This window comes from Ailuropoda melanoleuca, chromosome 16 (genome assembly GCF_002007445.2).
Source record: "Ailuropoda melanoleuca isolate Jingjing chromosome 16, ASM200744v2, whole genome shotgun sequence".
Classification (NCBI taxonomy): Eukaryota; Metazoa; Chordata; class Mammalia; order Carnivora; family Ursidae; genus Ailuropoda; species Ailuropoda melanoleuca.
Window position 1 is genome coordinate 51,504,306 of NC_048233.1, and position 20,910 is coordinate 51,525,215.

At 52.5% G+C, this 20,910-nt stretch overlaps 1 protein-coding gene across 5 annotated transcripts in view; it reads right to left on the reverse strand.

Annotated features, from left to right (window-relative positions):
• The window catches only part of PTPN5 (protein tyrosine phosphatase non-receptor type 5), a 57,574-nt gene extending 36,676 nt beyond the window's left edge, over positions 1–20,898 (reverse strand). For 3 of the 5 annotated variants that reach the window (XM_002926161.3, XM_034645638.1, XM_034645635.1), the window contains exons 1-2: positions 20,586–20,898; positions 5,372–5,461 (exon numbers count right to left, since the gene is read on the reverse strand). In XM_002926161.3, coding sequence (XP_002926207.2) covers positions 5,372–5,391 — 20 coding nt within the window. In that variant the 5' untranslated portion in view covers positions 5,392–5,461; positions 20,586–20,898. The remainder of the gene's footprint in view (positions 1–5,371; positions 5,462–20,585) is intronic. The other 2 variants (XM_019806837.2, XM_034645637.1) reach the window with 1 other exon arrangement.
• Between the last annotated feature and the right edge of the window lie 12 nt (positions 20,899–20,910).

The window sequence follows — 20,910 nt, forward strand, 5'->3', positions numbered from 1 at the left end:
TGCCCTCTCTCCTCCCCGCCAAGAGCAGAAACAGCTGCTTGCAGGGGATTCCTGCAGGCTCCTTCCTTCTTGCTTTCTATGAGCTGGCCAACAGGAGAAAATGCAGCAACTTGCTGGGCAGGCCCCCGCTGCTGCTCTTAGAACCAGACAACCCCAGAGATAAAAGGACTTAGAGATGGCCCCGCCTGTCCCTCTCTCCTTGAGGGAGAATATCTGGGCGGGGACAGAACCTTCCCAAAGCCATTGCCTCATTCAACAAGCGTTTGCTGAGCACGGCCTGTGAGCCAGGCACCAGAGCCGTCCTAGGAATACAATGACGAACCAGCCAGGCCCCTCCCTGCCCAGCTCCCCGTCATCTCAGGAAGACACACACGCAAACAAGACTGCTCCCACCCCTGCCTTCATCGACGTCTTCACGTGATACCGTGGGGAGCTCAGCTCAGACTGTGGTGAGGGGGCAGGGCGGGGGGAGCCTCCTTCACAGTGCAGACGGCAAGAGCAATGCACAGACGTATGGCACATTGGGCACCAACTGGGGGAGCAGGCCGGGCATCGGGATGGGGAAGCAATAGGGGCAGGGCCTCCGTCCGAGGCACGTCAGCAAGGCCTCACCGCCAGGAATCCTGCCTTCCCCGTGGGGCAACCTTCCTCCACTTGACCAGGGGGCTTGCCTTGAACAGAGGGGCCATGGGCTCCCATCCGTTGCCTGGGCAGGGGAGGTTTACAACAGGAAAGGGGGCCGGTGGCATGCGTTGGAAGAATGGACGTTAGATCCGGCCGATGGCATTTGATCTGGTCCCAAACTACTCCTTTTTCTACATTGTGGTAAAATTCACCTAAGAGAAGAATTCACTATTTTAACCATTTTGAGAGCGTACAATCTTGTGGCATTTAACTCATTCACCGCGTTGTACAACGGTCACCACTCTCAGTCCCAGAGCACCTCCATCGCCCGGAAAGGAAACCTCGTACCCATCAGGGAGGCCCTGCTCATTCTCCCCTCCCCTAGCCTCTGGCAATTATTAATCTGCTTCCTGTCCCCATGGACTAGCCTGTTCTGGATGTTTCATATGAATGGCATCACACACGATGTGGCCTTCTGTGTCTGGCTTCTTGCACTCGGCGTTCCTTGTTATGGCTGAACAACAGTGGCCCGTGTGGATATGCTACATTTTATTTATCCATTCATCAGGCCATGGACATCTGGGTTGCTTCCACCTTCTGGCTATTATGAACAGTGTTGCTATGAACCAAACTTCGCCTTTAAACTCTGCTGCCAACATGCTTATGACTGGGTGATCTTCTCTCACCCTGGGCCCCTGGAGCCTCGACTATCAGATAAGGTGGTCAGACCCCTGGCAGCCTGAATGGCATCACTCTCACTTGTTTTGTGTGTGTGTATGTGTGTGTGTGTGTGTGTGTGTGTGTGTGAAGGTAACATGGACCCCCCCGCTATTCTATCATTGCTGGCTGCTGGAGACTGGACCTGGACCAGCCCGCTTCACCTTCCACCTCACCTTCCGAGAGCTCACGGTGAGCGGGGGAGACACAGGTACCTGCCGTGGGCGGGGTGAACCAGCATTCTAGCAGAGGCCCATGTGGGATTGGCTGGGAGCACCTCACCTCTCCTTGGGGGGTGGAATGGGGGACAGGTGGGTGCTGTTAGGAGGTGATGCCAGCTTTGCGCAGGACTAGTGTAGAGAAATAGCTGGCAGGTTGGGGGAGGGAGGCCAAGGAGCCTGCACCCTCTTTCTGGGTAGGTAAGAGGCTAGGAGGAGTTAGGGTGCTAAAGTCATTCCCGGGGGTGAGTCAGAGCCCCCAGCAACCTCCTGACCCTACCNCTCTTCCAGCTCTATTTCCTAGTACTTTTTACTCATAGCACTTGACATAGTTTGAAATTTCATTTTCACGTATGCCATTGTTTGGTTAATATTAGACTACAAACTCCATTTCTGTTTTAGTCACCATGGTATCTTCAGAGCCTTGCACGGTGCCTGGCTCATAGTAGTGTTCAACAAATCAATAAATACTCCCCATTGAATCCGTGAGTGTTGCCCTGACCGTCTTGAAAGAAACATCAGGAACTTCAAACATGGCCGCTATCTGAGCTGCCTCGTGGGCAGGTCCTTGTGAAGCCACCTGGAACCCTCCTCCACAGCTGCTGTCCGGAGCAGGTAGAGAATCACACACCCAGAAGGCCCCTCGTTTAGCTCGGAGGAAAAGGGGGCACCGAATGGAGGTCTGACCTGTTCCAGGTACTCTGTCAAGCTGGCGGCCATGGGGATCGGGATGCCGAGCTTTTTCTCTCTTTATTGTAGACAGCACCCTGGTTGGAGGGCAGCTCATGAAGGCTGGCTCCCGGCTGGGTGCAGAAAGGTAACCAAGGTATCCAGATACCTCTGGAAGGGGACCCATGTGTGACTCACAGCTGCTTTCACACCTTAAGCCTCCCAGGCCCCAAGCCGTGTTCAGAATAGCTCAGCGCTGCATGTGTGCAGCGGACTCTATAAATAAGCTTCCTAGAAAATGACTAATTTCATAATCAGAAAAGCAGAAAGAGTAGCACCTCTCATCTGGAGAGGAAAATGGAGCAAGAGCCCGCTGCTCGGCCTTGTGGTTGAAGGGCTCCAGGCAAGCTCGGCCAAGCACGGCGAGGCTGTTCAGGGGAGGGGTTAATTCGATTGCCGAAGAGAAGAGATGGTCCATTCAGGCTGGCCGGAGAAGCCCCGTCTCTGGACACTGCCCTCTCTCCTCCCCGCCAAGAGCAGAAACAGCTGCTTGCAGGGGATTCCTGCAGGCTCCTTCCTTCTTGCTTTCTATGAGCTGGCCAACAGGAGAAAATGCAGCAACTTGCTGGGCAGGCCCCCGCTGCTGCTCTTAGAACCAGACAACCCCAGAGATAAAAGGACTTAGAGATGGCCCCGCCTGTCCCTCTCTCCTTGAGGGAGAATATCTGGGCGGGGACAGAACCTTCCCAAAGCCATTGCCTCATTCAACAAGCGTTTGCTGAGCACGGCCTGTGAGCCAGGCACCAGAGCCGTCCTAGGAATACAATGACGAACCAGCCAGGCCCCTCCCTGCCCAGCTCCCCGTCATCTCAGGAAGACACACACGCAAACAAGACTGCTCCCACCCCTGCCTTCATCGACGTCTTCACGTGATACCGTGGGGAGCTCAGCTCAGACTGTGGTGAGGGGGCAGGGTGGGGGGAGCCTCCTTCACAGTGCAGACGGCAAGAGCAATGCACAGACGTATGGCACATTGGGCACCAACTGGGGGAGCAGACCGGGCATCGGGATGGGGAAGCAATAGGGGCAGGGCCTCCGTCCGAGGCACGTCAGCAAGGCCTCACCGCCAGGAATCCTGCCTTCCCCGTGGGGCAACCTTCCTCCACTTGACCAGGGGGCTTGCCTTGAACAGAGGGGCCATGGGGCTCCCATCCGTTGCCTGGGCAGGGGAGGTTTACAACAGGAAAGGGGGCCGGTGGCATGCGTTGGAAGAATGGACGTTAGACCCGGCCGATGGCATTTGATCTGGTCCCAAACTACTCCTTTTTCTACATTGTGGTAAAATTCACCTAAGAGAAGAATTCACTATTTTAACCATTTTGAGAGCGTACAATCTTGTGGCATTTAACTCATTCACCGCGTTGTACAACGGTCACCACTCTCAGTCCCAGAGCACCTCCATCGCCCGGAAAGGAAACCTCGTACCCATCAGGGAGGCCCTGCTCATTCTCCCCTCCCCTAGCCTCTGGCAATTATTAATCTGCTTCCTGTCCCCATGGACTAGCCTGTTCTGGATGTTTCATATGAATGGCATCACACACGATGTGGCCTTCTGTGTCTGGCTTCTTGCACTCGGCGTTCCTTGTTATGGCTGAACAACAGTGGCCCGTGTGGATATGCTACATTTTATTTATCCATTCATCAGGCCATGGACATCTGGGTTGCTTCCACCTTCTGGCTATTATGAACAGTGTTGCTATGAACCAAACTTCGCCTTTAAACTCTGCTGCCAACATGCTTATGACTGGGTGATCTTCTCTCACCCTGGGCCCCTGGAGCCTCGACTATCAGATAAGGTGGTCAGACCCCTGGCAGCCTGAATGGCATCACTCTCACTTGTTTTGTGTGTGTGTATGTGTGTGTGTGTGTGTGTGTGTGTGTGTGAAGGTAACATGGACCCCCCCGCTATTCTATCATTGCTGGCTGCTGGAGACTGGACCTGGACCAGCCCGCTTCACCTTCCACCTCACCTTCCGAGAGCTCACGGTGAGCGGGGGAGACACAGGTACCTGCCGTGGGCGGGGTGAACCAGCATTCTAGCAGAGGCCCATGTGGGATTGGCTGGGAGCACCTCACCTCTCCTTGGGGGGTGGAATGGGGGACAGGTGGGTGCTGTTAGGAGGTGATGCCAGCTTTGCGCAGGACTAGTGTAGAGAAATAGCTGGCAGGTTGGGGGAGGGAGGCCAAGGAGCCTGCACCCTCTTTCTGGGTAGGTAAGAGGCTAGGAGGAGTTAGGGTGCTAAAGTCATTCCCGGGGGTGAGTCAGAGCCCCCAGCAACCTCCTGACCCTACCCCAGGCAGACATGCCCTCTACCTTGGGCTTCATGCTCCTGGGGCTCTGGGGCCCCCGAGACACCCTCACTGTCACCATGGAGCTCCTACCAGCCTCCCAGAGCTCTGATCCCACCAGACATCACTATTCCCTGAGTCAAACCTGTACACTCCTACTTCTAGGCCTTTGTTCATGTTGCTACCTCAGCCTGAAATTTCCTTTCTTCCTCCTGCCAAATCTTACTCATCCTCAATGTTTCCTCTTCCGTGGAGCACTCCCTGATCTCCCAGGGAGAATGAAGCTCTCCGATCTCCGGGCTCCCCCACACTCCTGGCTCACTACTTCTCTCTGCCTCTTACTTTGTTCTGCTGCTATAGTTAGCTGTTTATGCACCTGCCTCCCCCACCACGTTTCCACCATGTGAGAACATCCCCACCCCCTCAGCCCCTCTGCATCCCAGGTGTTCAGGACCTGAGCCTGCGGTTGTACACGTTAGAGGTCAAGGGGAAGGCAGCGGCGGGGTCATAGAGTTAGTGGCTCTGGGGGGCTCTGGGAGGACAGACTGTAGCTAGGAGCTTCCCAGCCTGGAGAAGACGGCCAGACCACAACCAGAAAGAGGCCCATAATGTCATCTTGATTTTCGCCGGTGTGTTCAGCATGCAGGGGCCAAGGACATGCTGGTTTCATGGAAGACAAAGGATGAGGCTGGCTACCTCATGCAAATGAGTCACGTGGCCCCACGCATGCACGTGGAGAGGGCTTGCCCTCCTCAGTGGGGTGAGTGCCAGGGAAGCCCCCACACACCACTCACCTGGCTTCCTCATAATTCATTCCCAAGGTGTCAGGATGGGGAAAGGCGCCATCGGGGGCCAGGGCAGGAAGGTTCTCAGCAACAAGCACACTGGAGATGTGAATGGAGAGAGGCCAGCTTTAGAACACTCAGGTGGGAACTCAGGCAAGAGAGGTCAGGTGCCTGGCCTCACATCACACAGCACAGACAGCGGTTTTCAGGTAGTTAACAAAATCCAAATTTCCTTTGGGAGTTAACTCTCTCCTCTCTGGGTGCCCCGCTTGTCTGCTGCCGCAGGGAGGGCCCAAGATCGAGGTCTGTTACCTGTTATTCTGTGTTAGACTTTTCTGCCTAAACGACTCAGTTTCTGTTGCTGGCTACCAGAGAACTCAGACTGATGTGTGCAGTGAAGTTGGGGAACAGACAGGCTCTGAGCCCCAAGCTCCCAATGCTTAGTTCACTGCTATTTCCATCTTGCCAAGCTGCCTACCCTCCCTGCCCAGCTGTCCACTGTCCAGCCATCTGTCCCCACGTCTGAGCAGACTGCAAACTTGGGAGTGTTTTGGATCCCAAACACAGGGTCTGAGTGTTCTCTGCTTGGGATGTGCCCAGATAAATGATGACTTCTCCATCCCGCTCTGTTGGTGGGAGTGGGAGACTGGGGCGTGAGTGTGACAGAGACCCTAGGGAAGGGAAGGTGGAAAGATGTTGGAGAGGTCCAGCCTGCAGAGGGGCTCGGGCAACGCAGAGTTTTCCATCTTCCTTATGAGTCAGATCCAGGGACTGGAACATTCACTTGCTCAACTTGTGTTTACTAAATAGCTCCTATGTGCAGGCCACAGAGTGTGCAGGTCAGCGAAAGGCAATGGTGACAGAGGTGGCCAGGCTGATGGAGACATGTAGGGTGCTGTGGGGCACCGGTGAGGTCCCTAACGAGGCAGAGAAGTCAGGAAAGTTTTCCAGGAAAGAATCTATGATGTGCCATGAAGGAGGAGCCGGGGTCAGCAGCTGCGGAATGACGGGGGGAAGGGGGGGATGGGCTGTTCCAGGCAGAAGGAGGGCATGTGAATGGGCCTGGAGTTAAGAGAAAGCATAGCACATTCAAGAGATGGGAAGAAATTTAGTCTGACGAGACGAGAGTGGAAAGGGAACGTGACTGGGGACAGGGAACCTGATGGAGATGCTCATTTATGATATTCTTCCTTCCTGTTTTCCAACCCCCTCTCCTCCCTCCCAAGGTGAGGTGGACCTTAATTCTTCAAACAGCCCTGGGAGGACAAACTTTCATTTCCTATATTTTCTAGATGAAAAGATGGAGATTCAGAGATGGCCCCAGGCCACATAGCTAGTAATGACAGATCTGCCCCTCACCGTCCAGGTTCCTAAGCTCTCTTCCCTTCTGGCTTTCCACCTTTGTTAAGAACAATGCTCTGAAGGTAGGAAGAGAGTGAACACGAATGAATCAGCACACTACACCAGCTGTGCTGTATTTGTTCTTTTAAAAAACCCTCACTATAGGTCTATTAGGCTACATCCCATTTAACAGATGAAGAAACTAAGGCTTGGGGGCGAAGGGACTCTGCCAGGCTCATGCAGAGGGAAAGTTAGTGAAGGAGCCAGAGGTGGACTCTAGTGTGCCTGTCCTCCTGCCCAGGGCCCCAAAGGAGCTCCTTGCTGTAGGGCCTTTAGCCTTGTATGCCCCCCGCCCCAGGCATGGAAAGACTGGAAATCCTGCCCTGGACTGTGGCCTCAGGTTTCTCCACGCGCATAATCAGCCCAGAGAGTCCTCCTTGGGAGACTGGTTCGGGTGGGGGTTGTCTGTGATGGGGGCAGCCGTGTTCCATGAATGGAGCAACGAATGTACTCCCCGGCCAAGGATCCAGCAGCCCTGGACTCTTGTCCAAGGCCACCTTGTGACTTCGGGCCGGTTATTTCCTCTAATCTGAGTCTCAGTAGCGCCAACTAAAACCAAGGGAATCAAACTTCATGACTTTAAAGGGCCTTTCCTTAAGGTCAAGCCTCAAGTTTAGGGGTGTCAAGGTGGATTTAAGGAGGTGGATGGTGGTGGAGTGGCAAGGGATCGGCAGAGGGCGCTCCCAGCAGCAGGGAACCAAGGCTTTAGTCCACGGAGCCCGCCTGGCAAAGGCCGCCTAGCTTCAAAAGTGTAGGGCGGATCCCACCCCAGCCAGTTACGGACTAATCTGATGGTTAGTATGTGCCATGGATAGTCCTATTTGTATGGTAAGCCCCCAAAATGATCAACTGAAGAGCAGGATTTCAGAGTTCACAGGTCATCTAGTTCAACCTTGTTTTCCAATACTCTGAAAACACTCAATTCTGCACCCTCTCTCAACACCTCCCGAGACCCAGGCACAGAATTTAGTGTACAAGGAAGAAACAGACACTCGCAAATGTGAAGGCACGATCACACGTCTTGCGAGGGTGTTCTGGTATTTCCACCCAGTTAGATGCGCACTCCTACCTATAACACCTTGGAATGTACTTTTCCCTTCACTGGAAAAGCCCCCTTTCCCCTTCCCAGCTTAGAAAACTCTCCAAGACCCTTTTAAGATCCTGTTCAAATGTCACCTCTTCGGCAGCAGCATCCCTGACTCCCTGGGGAAGAACTGGGTGCTCCCTCTTCCTTTCTCACCTCTCTGTTCAGAAATTACTTATCGATGCCCAGATCCCCAATTCCCACAGGGCATCTGTACACAAACCTGTGGTTTAGAATCCCCGCAGTCCCCTCAGATTGAGTGCTTACTGTGTGCAGGAGACCACGCCAACTGCTGGGCATGTTCTCCATCATTCATCTCTCACTATAATCCTATCAACTAAACGCAGTGATTGTCCTCCTCCGACACATGCAGAGCCAGGGACTTGGAGGGACTGAGTCATTGTTCAAGGTCACACAGTTGGTAAGTGGCCGAACCAGGCTTCCAACTCAGTTGGCTTCTACCCCAGGCCCAGGCTTTATTTAAACCATGAAGAGTACAGCTTCTGACACGGACCTTCCTGTTTGCCATGCCTACACTCTGACACCTGGCAGATAGATTCAAGACATATTTCTCGAAAAGATAAATTAAAAGCAGGCTAGAGACTGAGTATGAATAAATGGCTCATTAAAAACCACAAACCACAGGCTGTGGGATTGGGCTGTCCGAGTATGAACGAAGGATCCCCCAGTGGTTGCCCAATCTTGCACAAGGTACTTGAATTCACTATGCCTCAGTTTCCTCACCTGTGAAATGGAAATAATCATCTACACTTCAAAGGATTTTTAAGGAGATTAAGTGAAGGGCGCCTGGGTGGTTCAGTCGGTAAGCATCTGCCTTTGGCTTAGGTCATGATCCCAGGGTCCTGGGAATCCCTGCTCAGTGGGGAGTCATCATCTCCTTCTCCCACTGCCCCTCCCCCTCCACTTGAGCGCGTGCGTGCTCTCAAATAAAATCCTAAAAAAAAAAAAAAACAAACCAAAAAACCCTAAAAATGTTAGCTGTCATTATCTTGTATGTCAGGTGTTGCCTGTTTCTCAGTAAATACAGCTCTTTTTTCCCCATATAGATGAGGTCCATGGAGACGCTAGAATGAGCCTTATGATGTGTTATAAATCGGTTCTCAGAAAAATAATAATTTAAAAATCCTGATTAGTGGCACTTGCCGATTTCCATGGTGTAAATGGTCCTACGGTGGCTGATTTCGAGCTATGAACGCAAGGGGTCAGGCTGCGGTCTTGTAGGAGATCAGTTTTACTCCGTCTCTCTGCACCTCAGTTTTCTCATCTTTAAAGCCACATTGTTGGGATGAGGAAACATCCAGCTGCTAGAGGAATGCCTGGTGCAGAGTGTGCTATGTAAGAGCGAGCTCACACGACCGTCGTGGAGAGTTGTAACAACAGTCTCACTGCTGCTTGTCTGGCCCAGACACTGGCCCAACCCTGGCACCTGGCCTTTTGCCTGACACCCTGGCAAAGTCTCTGTTTTGGTCATTTGCCTTCTAGGACTGAAGCCTTGTCCATTCTCGCAGCTCTCCCCTATCCACGTGGAGCCAGAATTCTGACTTGGCCTGTGTTGGTCACACACCCAGCCCGATCACAAATGGTTTCGTGCTGCTGGTGTCTACAGGCTTCTGGTTTCAGCCCTAGGAGTCCCTGATGCGACCCCTTGGCCTGGACTACCTGTGCCTCTGCCTCGCTCTGGATCGTCCATGATGGTCCCATTTGGCATCTGCTCTGCTCTTCAGGCTTACGAAACCACTTCTCATAGGGCTTGTATGCACGTACAGGGGGGAGAGCTGGGGTTCAGGGCTACTTGGCTGCTCCCCCTGCAACCAGGGAGGGCTCTAGCTCCTGCCACACCCCACCAGGAGGTCTAGTCCCGGCCAGAGTCCCCACCCTCTGCCTCTGATTTAACCCTTCTGGGCTCAGGCCTGGCCCAAGCAGTGACAGCACAGGCTGGGAAGACCCTGGCACTTGAGGTTTTGGCGAAAGATCCAGACAAACCGAGTGACAGGCAGAGCCTGGGAGAGGCAAGACGGAGGCTACCTTTGGAAACCTTGGTTGGATCTGAGGCTCCCTTGCCAGGAGAGACAACAGAGCGTCAAATGGAATGGGAAGGGAAAAAAAAATACCACATGGGACCAGAGTCGAGGTTTGAAAGGGTCCGAGCTCCTCTACTCAGATGTAGTATCAGCTGCATACCTACTATGTGCCCCAGGCTTCCAATGCCTCATTTAATCAGACCGTTGCAGCCACCTTAGGAAAATGACGTCATTAGCTCACTCTGCACAGGAGCTAACAGGCACTTGGAGCGGTTAGAGCCTGGCACGAGCGCAGGTGAGTGTCACTCTAGTCCTGCTCAGGTGGCCCATGGAGAAGAGAGGACAGAGCCTGGTCCTGGGCCAAGGGTAGATAGCCCTCTCACTGCCTCGTGCTACTGGACAGCTGGAAACCTGGGGCCCAGGGCAGGTTGTCAACAGAGGTCCTTAGTTATGGGCAGAATCTCTCAAAACAGGACAGCTGACCATTCTGAGGTCACGCACCTCAAGGCAACCATAGCACTCTGGGAAAAGGATGGCTTTAGAGGCAAGAGACCTGGTTGAAACACTGTGGTTTGCCACCTTCTCCCCATAGGGTCCCTGCCCAGTGTCTGGACCTCTCTGAACCTCAGTGTCTTCCTCTGGGCTGCAGGAGCAACAGAGCTGCCCGCGGCAGGTTTGCGGTACGCGCTGTGGAAGTGACTGAAGTGAAGAAAGCACCAGGCAGCCTGAGGCAGGTGCCCTCCTCCTTATTACAGCTGATGTGGCTCACAGCTTCATTTCCCAGCTCCCTCAAAGTCAACCCCGCACTGGAGGTGCTCCTGCTCTTTGGACCAAGCAGGGCCATCAGCTCCAAAGGTCTGCATCCTTTTTCCTCGCGCTCTGTCAGGTGTTCCTGGAGCTAACGAGAACAGTGCAGGGCCTCCCCAGGAGCAGAGACTCTTCTTCCCCCTGGAGAGCCCTGGGCTATTTCCAGGCCCCCTCGTCAGACCCAGAGCCCTTGGGAAGGTGGGTCAAAGAACTGGAAACCTGACTTCCCGGGATTCCCCAAATCCTCCTGCACCATGAACATTGCCCCACCTTCCAGCCACACTCGTTTTTGATTCTCAGCCATTGTCTCTCCTGTTCCTTCTTCCTGCATAGGTCTCCCCGTCCTCCTCTTGGAGCTGTGGCCTTGGGCCCTTCTGGCCTTGGGACCTCTGCTTTGTCACCATGCCTCCTCCAGGAAGTCTCACCAGTGAGCCCAGTGCATGCTGAGTGTGCCTCTGGCTGAATTCTTCTCCCAGCATTTGATTTGTGACCCGGAATCTGGCAACAGACTGCACCCCACCCTGGGCTGCTCCCTGGCTCTCCTGTTCATAACCTGGGCTTCTGTGAGCTGCCCAGGCTGATAGGGGGCAAAGGACAGGCATCCTTCTATGTGGCCCATGACGGGGAGCCCAGTGCGGAGGAAGAGGGATGGGAGGCAGGGCTATGTGCATCCAGCATTTTCCTGTACCCTCAGATTTGAAAAGAAGATAGGAAGGAGTGACTAAGTGGGAGAAAAAGAAGGAGGAAGTGAATGAAAAGAAGTAAAAGGGAAGGGCAGCCGTGTGAGACTCAGGACCAGGGTCACAAGAGGCCAGATCCAGGCTGTTCTGTATCATGCGTTAAGGCTCTCTGTGAATTACCCTCTGATTATGTAACTCCTTGCCTTAATAGACTCCTCTTTAAAAACATTTGGAACTTAACCTCCTCCAGGCAGCCTTCCCTGATCGACTCGGATCTCTCCCTTGGCTCCCTGAGCTGTACTACTCTGTACTCATTGATGCCATTTCCCATGATGCTAAGTCCTCTGGGGAAGGGCTGGAGGTTTCTGCCTCCCTGGCACGAGTTTCACTCTACATTTATCATCTGTAGTCAGAGATACCTCACACTGTCTCTTTTATCGGCTTCAGAGAGTGGGGGACATTTAGTTTGCATGGTTGTTTTAAATTGTTTTGCCTCCAAGACAATCTTGAGACAAGGTCTGCTATCATCTTACAACCTTATATGATTCTTTACTATCAGGCTCTGTTGGGCCTAAGACCCAGTCCCTGCCCTCAGCCGGGGTCCAGCTTCATGCACAGAGTCAGAAATGTGCTAAATGGCCAAAACATGGAAAGAGCCCAGATGTCCACCGACAGATGAATGGATAAAGAAGAGGTGGTATATATCTATGATGGAATATTACTCAGCCATCAAAAAGAACGAAATCTTGCCATTTGCAAAGATGTGGATACTAGAGGGTATTATGTGAGGTGAAATAAGTCAGAGAAAGACAATTATCATATGCGCTCACTCATACATGGAATTTAAGATACAAAGCAGATGAACACAGGGGAAGGGAAGGAAAACTAAAATAAGATGAAAATTGAGAGGGAGACAAACCACAAGAGACACTGAACTCCAGGTAATAAACAGGGTGGCTGGAGGGCAGGTGGGGGGGGCAGGGTAACTGGGTGATGGGCATTAAGGAGGGCACGTGATATAATGAGCACTGGGTGTTATATGCAACTGATGAATCACTAAATTCTACCTCTGAAACTAATAAAAAAAAAGAAAGAAAGAAAAAGAAAGAAAGAAAGGAAGGAAGGAAGGAAGGAAGAAAGAAAGAAAGAAAGAAAGAAAGAAAAGAAAGAAAGAAAGAAAGAAAGAAAGAAAGAAAGAAAGAAAGAAAAAGAAAGAGAGAGAGAGAAAGAAATGTGCTAAATACCAGCAGAGGCTATCTTATGGGAGCGCCTAGCGGGGCACAATGGGAGGGTCTGGGAAGCTGTACAGAGAGATGATGGGAGTCTCTGGGACAAGCAGGAGTCCAGCAGACCGCGGGGAGGGCATTCCAGGCTGAGGACAGCGCTGGGACAAAGACCCGGAGAGATCAAGGAGCAGGGGAGTGGGGGAAAGAGGACATGTGGGTGTGGCTGGAGAGGGGGCAGGAGATGGGGCTCTGTCAGCACAGTGGCCGGCTTTGATGCCGCAGGCTAAGGCATCCTGACTTGAACTTGGAGGCCGCCTTTTCTTGGCGGCGTGAAGGCAGGGGCTGCCACTCTAGCTGGCACGTAGAAATCTGTGCCAGTGAGGCTGGGGGCGCAACAATACCACGGGTCCCCCAAACCGCCTTATGCCACAAATGACCCCATGCTATGATGCCATTCCTATGGAGTTCAAGAACGGTTGAAACATCCAGAATGACAGGACCAGGAACAACGGTTACCTCGGAGGGCAGGCACCTCGTTCCTGGTGGTCACGACCAAAGGTGCTGCTAGCGATATGCAGGGGATGGGGTCGGGGAGGTTTCACAATGGAGAGCTCTCCCACTCAGAGGCCAGGAGGGTCCCTGGTGGGAAGCAGTGCTGCAGGCCACGGGCCGCACGGAGTGGAGGGGACTGGCTGCATCTGGCTTTGGGGAAGACGGGGCTTTGGCCATGACGGGAGCCCACAAGGTCCAGGCATCTCAGGGCAGCGAAGTGACGCAGATGGTGGACACAGGACCTCCACGGCCACTTCTGGGCTTTGTATTTGGTCAATTCCTGCCTGCTGTCCCGAAGCCGCTCAGGCCCAGGAGGAGCCCCGGATGTCCCTCCGTGGTACCCCAGAAGGGGCTGGAAGGAGCTCAGCTAGGGTAGTCAGAGGGAAAAGGAAATGCTCCCCCCTGCCCCCCCCGGCCTCCCTGCCTCATGATAAGCCATCACCCTCCTCTGAAACTCAGTCTCAGAGAGGTGGGGCGCCCTGGGGGCTCCGAGTCACCTGCGGCAGGGCTGGAGGCTGCCGGTACAGAGAACCATTCCCCGAAATCACGGGCAGAAGAAGAACACAGCCGACTTCCACTACGATGCCAGCCTTACCTCCTCCTTCAGGAAGCCTTCTCGGATCTCCACGCTGTGCAGGTGTCTCTCCTGCGTTCCCACAACCCTTGGCCCAGCACTAGAGGACAGGGATTGCCTAGGACTGAATTCTGGCTCTGCCACTTCCTTGCTGTGTGTTCTTGGCAAGTGCCTTAAGCTCTCTGTGTCTGTAAACCGAGGACAATAAAAATCTTCTGCACTGAACTGTCACGAGGATTAGGTGAGATAATGTCATAAGCACCCAGAAGAAGTCAGTGCTGGTCCTGATTATCAGAGCACACATCAGGATGGAGTACGGTTGCTGGGTTACTTGTCTGGCACCCCCAAGGGACGTAAGCTCCTTGTGGGCAGGGGCCTTGTGGCCACGTGGATTTCCTGGCACAGTAAACACTTGCACGTTATGAATGAATTGCATCCACTAGGACCTCTCTGGAGAGCTGTCTTTTTCCACACACAAGGCCTCTAAATCACAACAATTCTTCAGAAATGGAGGCTACGTTCACTTTTACTCTGTTCCCTCTTCTCTCCTACTACCTCAAGGGCACGAAGAAGCTGCGAACCTCTACTTTTTCATTTTTTTTAAGATTGTATTTTTGAGAAAGAGAAGCACGTGAGCTGGAAGGAGAGGGAGAGAGATCTGGAGCAGACTCTGGGCTGAGTGTGGAGCCCGATGCGGGGCTCAATCTCATGACCGTGAGAGCACGACCTGAGCCAAAATCAAGAGCTGGACACTTAAGTGACTGAGCCACCCAGGCGCCCCAAGCATCTGCTTTTTTAAATTAATGGCTTCTTTCCAGACTCCAAACTCCTAAGACTTCATTCAGTGATGTTTTTCATGCTGGCCCCCCAAAATCCTTTTTAAAAAAAGCCCCAATGGTTCCTCACAAAGTTAAACACAGAATGACCCTATGATCCAGCAATTTCACTTCTAGGTCCAAAAGAATTGAAAGCAGGGACTCAGATACGTACACCAATATTCCTAGCAGCAACAGCTGTCCACAACAGCCCAAAGCTGGAAACAACACAAGTGCTCACCGGTGGATGAACAGATAAACCAGATGTCATCCGGACACTGGAATATTACTCAGGCTTAAAAAGGAAGGAAATTCTGACCCACATACAACATGGATGCATCATGGGGACACTGTGCTAAGTGAAATAAAGCAGACACAAAAAGGCAAATCCTTGTACGATTTCACTTATATGAGGGGCCGAGAACAGGTGAATTCATAGAGAAAGAAAGTGGAATACAGGCTACCAGAGGCTGGGCGGGAATGAATTCATTGTTTAATGAATACAGAGTTTCAGTTTTGCATGATGAAGAGAGTTCTGTGGGTGGTGGGGGGTGACGGTGGTGCAACAGTGAGAATGTACTTAATGCCACCGAACTGACACTTAGAAATGGGTAAAATGGCAAATTTCACGTACGTCCAAATTTTTAAAAAGTACCCCCAATGGAACCAACAAAATGCTGGAGGGACCCCATCTTGAATTGGACAGAGCTGAGTACCACTCCGCACACCCTCAGCGCTCCTTTGCCTCTGGCCTCCTGACTCGTGATCTCCCCGCTCATCCTCTCCTTGGCTCTCACTCTGGTGTCCCCTGTTCTCTTTCCACCCCAGGACCTAGGGCCACATCATTTATGTCCAGGAAATCAACCCGCCTCTGTCCACAGTCACTCCTTTCCGTCCCTTGGGCCCCTCTTTAACCCCTCCATGGCCCCACCATACCCTGTTAAGGATGCTTAAAACAAGTGCCTTGAGAACCGCTTGGAGATGTTCACTACTATATCCACCAACAAAGAAACGACTAAATAAAATAGAGTAAAGCCACTGAGGATAAAAAGAAGATCATGACGGAACACAGAAGTCATGATAAAATGTTAAGCGAAAAATGCAAGGTACTGAAACTAGAGGTGGACTGATTTCATCCATTAAAAAATACAGACCTTTAGAGGCAACCAAGAAACAGACTCTTAATACAGAGAACAAATTGATGGTTTGCTGGAGGGGAGGTGCGTGGGGGGCGAGGGGAGATAGGGGATGGGGATTAAGGAGTCCACTTGTAATGAGCTCTGGGTGATATATGGAAGTGTTGAGTCACTATATGGTATACCTGAAACTAACATTACACGGTATGTTAACTGCAGTTCAAATAAAAAAATAAACTGCAGGCATAAAAAAAGAGATTTTTAGAAGAAATAGAACAGGATGTTCAAGATCATGGTTAATCTTACATTTGCTTCATAGTGTGGTCATGTTTTTACTATTTATTTATTTATTTATTTTTAAAGATTTTAATTTATTTATTCGACAGAGATAGAGATAGCCAGCGAGAGAGGGAACACAAGCAGGGGGAGTGGGAGAGGAAGAAGCAGGCTCCCAGTGGAGGAGCCTGATGTGGGGCTCGATCCCAGAACGCCGGGATCACGCCCTGAGCCGAAGGCAGACGCCTAACCGCTGTGCCACCCAGGCACCCCTGCAATTTATTTTTTAAGGCCAGGCAACACCCTTAGGCTGATGATGAAACATACAATCTTTGGAGCTGACTCTAGACACCCACATGCTGCCCATCGCCGAAGTCCACAAATCCCTCCGAGTGACTTCCAGAGAGTTCTGGGAGAGAACATTTTGACTCTTAAGATAGACACGTTGAATGACTTCAACCAACCACTTCACCATGCAAAGGCCAATGTAGGGTCTTTATTTTACTATCACAGTGACCAGGAGATCTGGCCATGAATGGTTTACCCCCCCATGTAGCCCAAAGTTAGACACCCTCACCAAGATCCTTGCTCTCTACCAAATCTGTGAACTGTGGTCTTTTGAACTTGAATGACAACACATTCAACTCGTCTGAGCTCTATCATTTTGGTCATTCTACACCTTACTATGCCATAATATCTTTATTTAGGGGTTGATATAATTCCAAGGTATGCAGCTTTGTACATAAATGGTCATTTCTAACATTCATTCATTGAACAACTATTTAGTGAGCTAGTGCTCAGTGTCAGGATTGGTTTGCTAGCCACTAAGAGAACAAGGAGAATATGACTCTGGTTCTCTTGGGACCCCTTAACACTGTGATTTCTTATTCCTCAGGCCTATAAACACCTACATGATCCAGCCCTGCCCCTCTCGCCTACCTTTTCCCTTACCACCCTTCCTGTCCTCCTATCTCTTACAGCCACACTTGCTGTTCCCTTAAAACACCAAGGTATTCTGACCCCAGGGCCTTTGCACTGATGGTCCCCTCTTCTTAGAATGCTATTCTCCCTGGTGTCCTCACTTCATTTTGGTCTTTGGTCAACTCTCACCTCTTCAAAGGCAATCCTATTTAAAGGTAAATCTCTCCCTTCACTCCTCCCCTCCCCACCCTGTTTTATTTTTTCTCCAGAGCACTTCTTACCCCTTGAAATGTCATATCTCTGCTTATGTTTTATTTTCTGTCTCCCTTGGTAGAGCTTGGGCAGGAAGTTCATCTTTTTCAGCAATGTATCCCCAGAGCCCAAAACAACCTGGCACATAACAGATGTTTCTATGTATCTGGAGATTGAATGAACGAATGAACAAACCGGCTCTTGACAGCTCGGGGTGCTCAGTGAGCCAGCTTTGCAGGAGTCATTACGATGCCCTGTCAGATCCATGGTCCCCACTGGCAGGCCTCCCCCTCTCCCTTCCTGTTGGGCTCTCTCTGTGAATGGCATCCTTAGCCATTCAGGCTCAAAACCTTGCCACCACTTCTCATTCCTCCCTCTCTCTAGTGCCCACGTCCAAACCACTGGCACTCTGGCCTCCTGCACCAACTCCTTTCTCTCTTCATTCTTACGACCACCCCCACTCCTTATCTCTCACTTAGACCACTGTCATTGTGTCTTACCTGGGCCCCCTGCCAGTGGGTCCTCCCCTCCAATCTGTTCTCCACAGGGCAGCCAGGATGAGTTTCCTATTGGCCAGGCTGGATCATATCTCTCCCCTACTCAGAAACTAAAAACCAATCTCTTCGCTTGGCATTCAGTGCTCCCAGAAACTGCCTCCTCCACCTTCCTACCTAGGCCTCCTTCTCGCAACTCCTCTGTTATCCTTTCTGCTCCAGCTGGAACGAAACACTTTCCAGTTTCTACACATGCCCAAGAATCCCCTGCTGCCTGTTCTCTGCTCATGCTGCCTCTAATACTTGAAATAATTTCCTTTCTTTCTTCTAGTGTACTAATCACGTAGCCCCAACTCAAATGCTACACAGCTTCTCCAAGAAACGGTTCCTGATTTTTCAGAAGAATAAAATCCAACTGTCTTCTCAACTCTTTCCCAAAGGGCATTTATCTCTCTTTTAGGGCCGGTGTTGGGAAAGGACTGGCAATATGACGTAGGAGAGAATTCAGAATCTGGACCCAGATGACCTGAGCTCGCACAGCTCTCCGGCTCTGAGACTTTTGAAGAATGCACCCTTAGATAAGTTCAACTCCAAGTCTTAACTTCCTCATTTACAAAATGGGAATGATAACACTGTGGCTACCATGGGTGTGTTAGAGAATTAAATGTAAGCGACAGTGTAAGAAACCACTATATCAATTACTCAATTCAGTCATGATTAGTGCCAAAACAACCGATAAACAGAAGTGTTCCTTGTCCCGGGGAGGTTTCATGGATGTCTTACGCCAGCTGAGCCCTAAGTCCAGTGGGGAAGGGATTTTTTTTTAAGGCAGAGGGACTCTGTGGCCCTAAAATCCCATGTCTTTGGGCAATCTGAAGAGGGAAGACATACAGGGTATATCCACAAAGCTGGGGCTCTAACGGTATTACTAGTTACCTATTCCGGAGCTCTTTCCATGCCCCAGGCACTGCGCTAAGTACCCTACATAAATTACCTCATCTTCTTTTATTCCTTCACAGAGTAATAGAGGAGGAAAGTCAGGCCCACAGCAGTTATATAAAGAAGAGCTCCCCTTCCCCCCTACCCCTCTCCACAGTTCAGACCTGGAAGATACCCTGAAAATCTCCAATCCAATGATCTTATTTTTCAGATGGAAAAACTGAGACCCAGAGAGGTTGTGAGTGTTTACTGAAACTGTCCAGCCAGTGAGGAGGAGACCGGGCCTGGAACCCAGATCTCTTCACTCTCAGCGTGGGAGCCACTACTCCGCAAAGAGCCAGGGGGCACCACGCATTAGAAGTCCATGTAAACGACGCTTCTGGAGCACAACGCCATTTCTGGGGACTACAGTGTGAGTGGTCTGGAGTTATGACACCTGGTCACCTTGCCAGGCTGCTCACCCCATTCAAGAAGGAAGCTCTTGAGACGAGAGCCTCGGGCCCCTAGAGACTGAACACTGCCCTCCTCGCCAACTACTATCTCATCCAACGGAGTCTCCTCGGAGAGTGACCGACTTCATCCATTCACCATCCATACCTCTCGGGGCACCCTGTGTGTGCCAGGCATCGGGCTCAGCTCCGGGGACACCCAGCTGCCCTTGAGGGAGCCTTGCCCTGAGCTACCACCTGAGCCTGGTGAGGCTGTAATCCAAGCTTCTCCAGCAGCTTTGTCAGCAACACCAAGAGGCCGTACTCTACACACATCAAGGAGGAAGGGGTGGCCTGATGCGAAGGACTTGGGGGACCTCCATAAAGGGATGAAGCAAGGGGCCCGGGTAGATTAGAAGACTCAGGCCATTAAGGAGGAGGGGAGCGTGACTGGGAAGGCAATAGTCAGGTCAAGCTGAGGGAAGGGGTTGACTCTTGAATGCCATACCAACCGGTCCAACTGAGGACACAGGCTCAATGATTCCTGGGAGAGCCCAACACCCTAGAATCTGATCTCCTGCCCAGAGCTGCTTCATTCTCGAAAATTAAATCCCCGAACCTGGAGTGCTTGCTTGCATAAGAGAGCTCTCCTTTGAGGCAACTAAAGGCCACCCTCCCCCCGCCCCCAGTAAGGATGGTAGCAAATAAATGGCACCTGCCGCTCCAAGTGGGGGCAGGGCTGAAATTACAAAGACTTCCCTGGTATACTCAGATGAATTTTGGGGTTCTGGGGCTTCAATGGTTATAGAATGAATTATGTAGGAGGAAAATGAATATGAAAGTCAGAGACCCTAGATTCTAATGCAGGCTTTGTCACTAACTCTGGTGACCTTGGTCAAGCCACCTCACCGGACCTCAGTTTCCCCATTTGTAAAGTGAGGGGGTTAAATGAGTTCCAAGGGCTCATCTGGTCCTGACCCTCTAAGCCACGTGATCCTTGGTAAGGTAAGACCCCCAGGGCTCTGACCGGGACAATCTCCGGGTTTTGCAGGAGCCTGGGCCTCATCTAGGAAAAAGGGGCATGCTGGGGGAGGGGAACGCGCTGGGCTCTTATTTTGGGGGTGGGTGGGTAGCGGGTTGTTTAAGCTACACTGTCGTCCGGGGGAGGCAAAGCGAAGGGAAGGCTGGGAGCCGCGTTTCACAGGCCAGCAGGCTACCGGCGATCTCCTGCCTCCCTCCTGAGCTTCAGACCCCGGAGAGGCTATGCAGCCAAGAGCCACGCACCGGCCTCGGTCGCGGAGGCTCGGACCCGGGACCGCCGTCTCCATCCTTCCCCTGAACCGTGCACCAGCTTCGTGGGGAGTGGCTGCTGCTCTCTCCCCGGTACCCTGCGCCGAGCCCCCTCCCCTGCGCGGGACCCCCTCCCCCAGACCGGGGGCGCAGGGAGCCCCATGGGGGCGTGGCGGTGGCGGGCTCCGGCTTCTCGGCCCTGGGGGTTGGAGGACGTCTCAGTCGCGGGGCCGCCCCGGGAGGAACCCCGCGCCTTCCACCTACTGGCTCCCCACACAAAGGCGCCCACAGAGGCACCGCACTTACCGGCCAGAGCGGGCTCCGGGCGCCGGCGAGCGGGCGGGCGGGCAGGCTGGCGGGAGGATGTGCGCGCGAGTGTGCGTGTGTCTGCGTGTGTTCCTGTGTGTGTCTGCGCGAGTGTGTGTGCCTGTGTGTGACGGGGGCCGCGCCGAGCTCTGTGCGTCTGCGTGTGCGGGGGCGTCCGTCCGTCGGTCCGTCCGCCCGGCGCTCCGTCCCGCGCTCCGTGCGCGCTCCCTCGCCCGGACGCTCCACCAAATGCGCCTGGGCTGCGGAGTCGCGGGCGCAGCCGCCGGCTCGGCTCGGCACCCCCGGCCCCGGCTCCGCCCCGCCC